At 37.0% G+C, this 2,620-nt stretch overlaps 1 protein-coding gene across 1 annotated transcript; it reads left to right on the top strand.

The window, feature by feature from the left end:
* The first annotated feature begins 476 nt into the window (after positions 1-476).
* On the top strand, positions 477-1,329 carry LOC111381275 (germin-like protein 9-3). The gene has a single exon (XM_023005040.1). It carries the CDS (start codon positions 526-528, stop codon positions 1,144-1,146), a length of 621 nt encoding a protein of 206 aa, XP_022860808.1. The 5' UTR covers positions 477-525; the 3' UTR covers positions 1,147-1,329.
* The last annotated feature ends 1,291 nt before the right edge of the window (positions 1,330-2,620 follow it).

Raw genomic sequence — 2,620 nt, forward strand, 5'->3', positions numbered from 1 at the left:
TCCCTCTCTAGTCCATATACTTTCATTGCCTTGGAGCCTTTAATTAAATTACACATTTTTGGCTTTCATGCTATGATGAAAATTGGGTATAATTTTCCTAAAAATCAAGCCTGCACAAGCTCCCACCACAATCCAAGATTATTGTTTGTAGTTTCAACAACAAACTGCAACATTGTTAGATACAAAATTAATAAAATTGCGGCCAATAGCATATTCGGACCGAAAATCAACATTCATTTGCATCCAAGATGGTGAAATATTTGCAAGGAAAAGAAACAAATTAAACCTTTTATACCATGAAGATATTCTAAGAAACTTCATTAGCCTAATAGTACTATAAAACAACTCCAATTACAAGAAAGTCATTTGGTAGTTTAATGCCTGTCATCTACTCAGCAGGGCTTCGGAATGTACGTCCACTTAGCCCTTATCACAATATTTTCAGCTCAAACTCCTATAATAAGGCTTAGCTTCGACAAAATTGTATCAAATTCATAGCTCTATCCATAGATTACAATTGTACCGATGGCTTATAGCAGAAATCTATTCTTCCTAGCAGTGGCTTCAATGGCCATAGTCCAAATGACTATGGCTGGAGATCCCGATATCCTCACGGACTTTGTCTTGCCAGCAAATTTGACAACAGTCGATGGAAACTTCTTTACATTCACAGGGATGAGAGTCCTTGTAGGGGCTCCACCTCCCCCAGCTTTCAAAGTCTTGAAAGCAAGCATGGCAGAATTCCCGGCCCTCAATGGCCAGAGTGTTTCCTATGCTGTTCTCCTCTACCCTGCTGGTACTGTAAACCCCGTTCACACTCATCCACGGTCGGCTGAGCTCCTCTTCCTTGCTGAGGGTAATCTCGAGGTGGGATTTGTGGACACAACAAACAAGCTCTTCACTCAAACTCTTCAGCCTGGTGACCTCTTTGTGTTCCCAAAGGGACTAGTCCATTTCCAGTACAATGCTGATGCAAAAGTTCCTGCTTTGGCTATCTCTGCCTTTGGGAGTTCAAATGCTGGAACTGTCTCCCTTCCCAACACTCTGTTCAACACAAGCATTGATGACAATGTATTGGCACTTTCTTTCAAAACTGACGTCGTCACCATTCAGAAGCTCAAGGCGGGCCTTGCACCCAAGAACTAGATTATCAGTATCTCCATGGTTTAATAGCTTAAGTTGAAACTCTGAGTCCTGTTCCTATTTGTTTGTTCAACTTCTGTAATAATTTTTTTTCCTTGTCAATGAGGAGAGAACTCATAATATCATTTTAACATTCTGTATCGCGTTGTTTGTAAGGTCGGACTGGACCAGTCGAGCTGAGATACAGGTTTCTTAACGGATCAATTTACATTAGATGTCATCAAAGCACATTCGAAAGATATTATCTACTACCTTGCGAGATGGGATAGAACAAATAACAAAAGTGGCTCCTTACATAGGAGTTTAGAGCTCTCTTTTTATAGCAGAGTTCTCGATTAATATGAATTAAAGAACAGTAAATAAAAAATTAAAATTGCTTGGTTTGACTCTAAACCTTCGTCCACATGATGACAAAAACAAATTTATTAAATCAAAAGGTACAAATTAGTGTTGAAATTAAATTTTCAATCATGTTAAGAATCAAGAATCACCAAATAATTAATTAATAAAATGAATTCATACCTGCAGAAGCCATTATTAATATGAACGATAGTTGTAATGGCAGCCAGATATTCTCTTCATTGCTCTTCACAAAGTATTAGCTATCAATGGGGCAAGCTAATAAAACATATGAAGAGGAGAGAAGACATAGCATCTATATAGAAATTTATTTGGTCGTCCCATTATTGACTTAAACCCTAATTAGGGTTTACGCATAATTCCGGCCCACATATTTGAAATTACCACATTATATCAAATAAAACCCGAAAGGTGTAAAACGGTCGAAATTAATCACTTAACATATTGGCATAATCATAATGTCATTGTGAGCCATACATTTAACCCGTAAAATTTGCAATCGAATGTGAAGTCCACATATGAAATTATTCCAACATTCTTTCGTTTGGGCAAACATTTGATTGCTGTAACAAAGTTTTAACACTCGGATTAGACTATATAGGTGACCACAAAAGTATAGCTCAAATGATGACATCTTACGTAACATGATCCGATCCAACAAGAATATTAACGCCGAACATGGAAGTCATTACACCAATTAAGCGATGTAAGACTATTCCACAGCTACAAATGTCAACATTCTTATTGACATGGATCTCCATCCTCCAACCAATGTGGTAGTATGTGGTATGAACTAAGCACCAAATGTGATAAAAAAAACTGTGCTAATTCATATCGGTTCTCATAATGCCTCGGATCAAAATGAAGCCACATGTCTCCAAAAGAGATTCATCTTATGTTTTTATATGTCATATCTCGAGATCGCAGTAATATAATGAAAAGACATAAGTCAAATTCATGCTCAAAATAGTTCATGGATAAGGAAAAAATATTTTATTATCAGAAGAGGCTGTACCCTACGTACCCCGCAAAAAGATCAAGCCCAAAACGTAGTTCTTTACATAAATAACTCTCACTAACCAAAAATATCAAATGTTTCCACAATACCCATATTAGT

Source organism: Olea europaea, unplaced genomic scaffold, assembly GCF_002742605.1.
Source record: "Olea europaea var. sylvestris unplaced genomic scaffold, O_europaea_v1 scaffold2273, whole genome shotgun sequence".
Classification (NCBI taxonomy): domain Eukaryota; kingdom Viridiplantae; phylum Streptophyta; class Magnoliopsida; order Lamiales; family Oleaceae; genus Olea; species Olea europaea.

Coding starts and splice junctions, on each gene's coding strand:
- LOC111381275 (XM_023005040.1), top strand. CDS start 526: ATGGCTTATAGCAGAAATCTATTCTTCCTAGCAGTGGCTTCAATGGCC.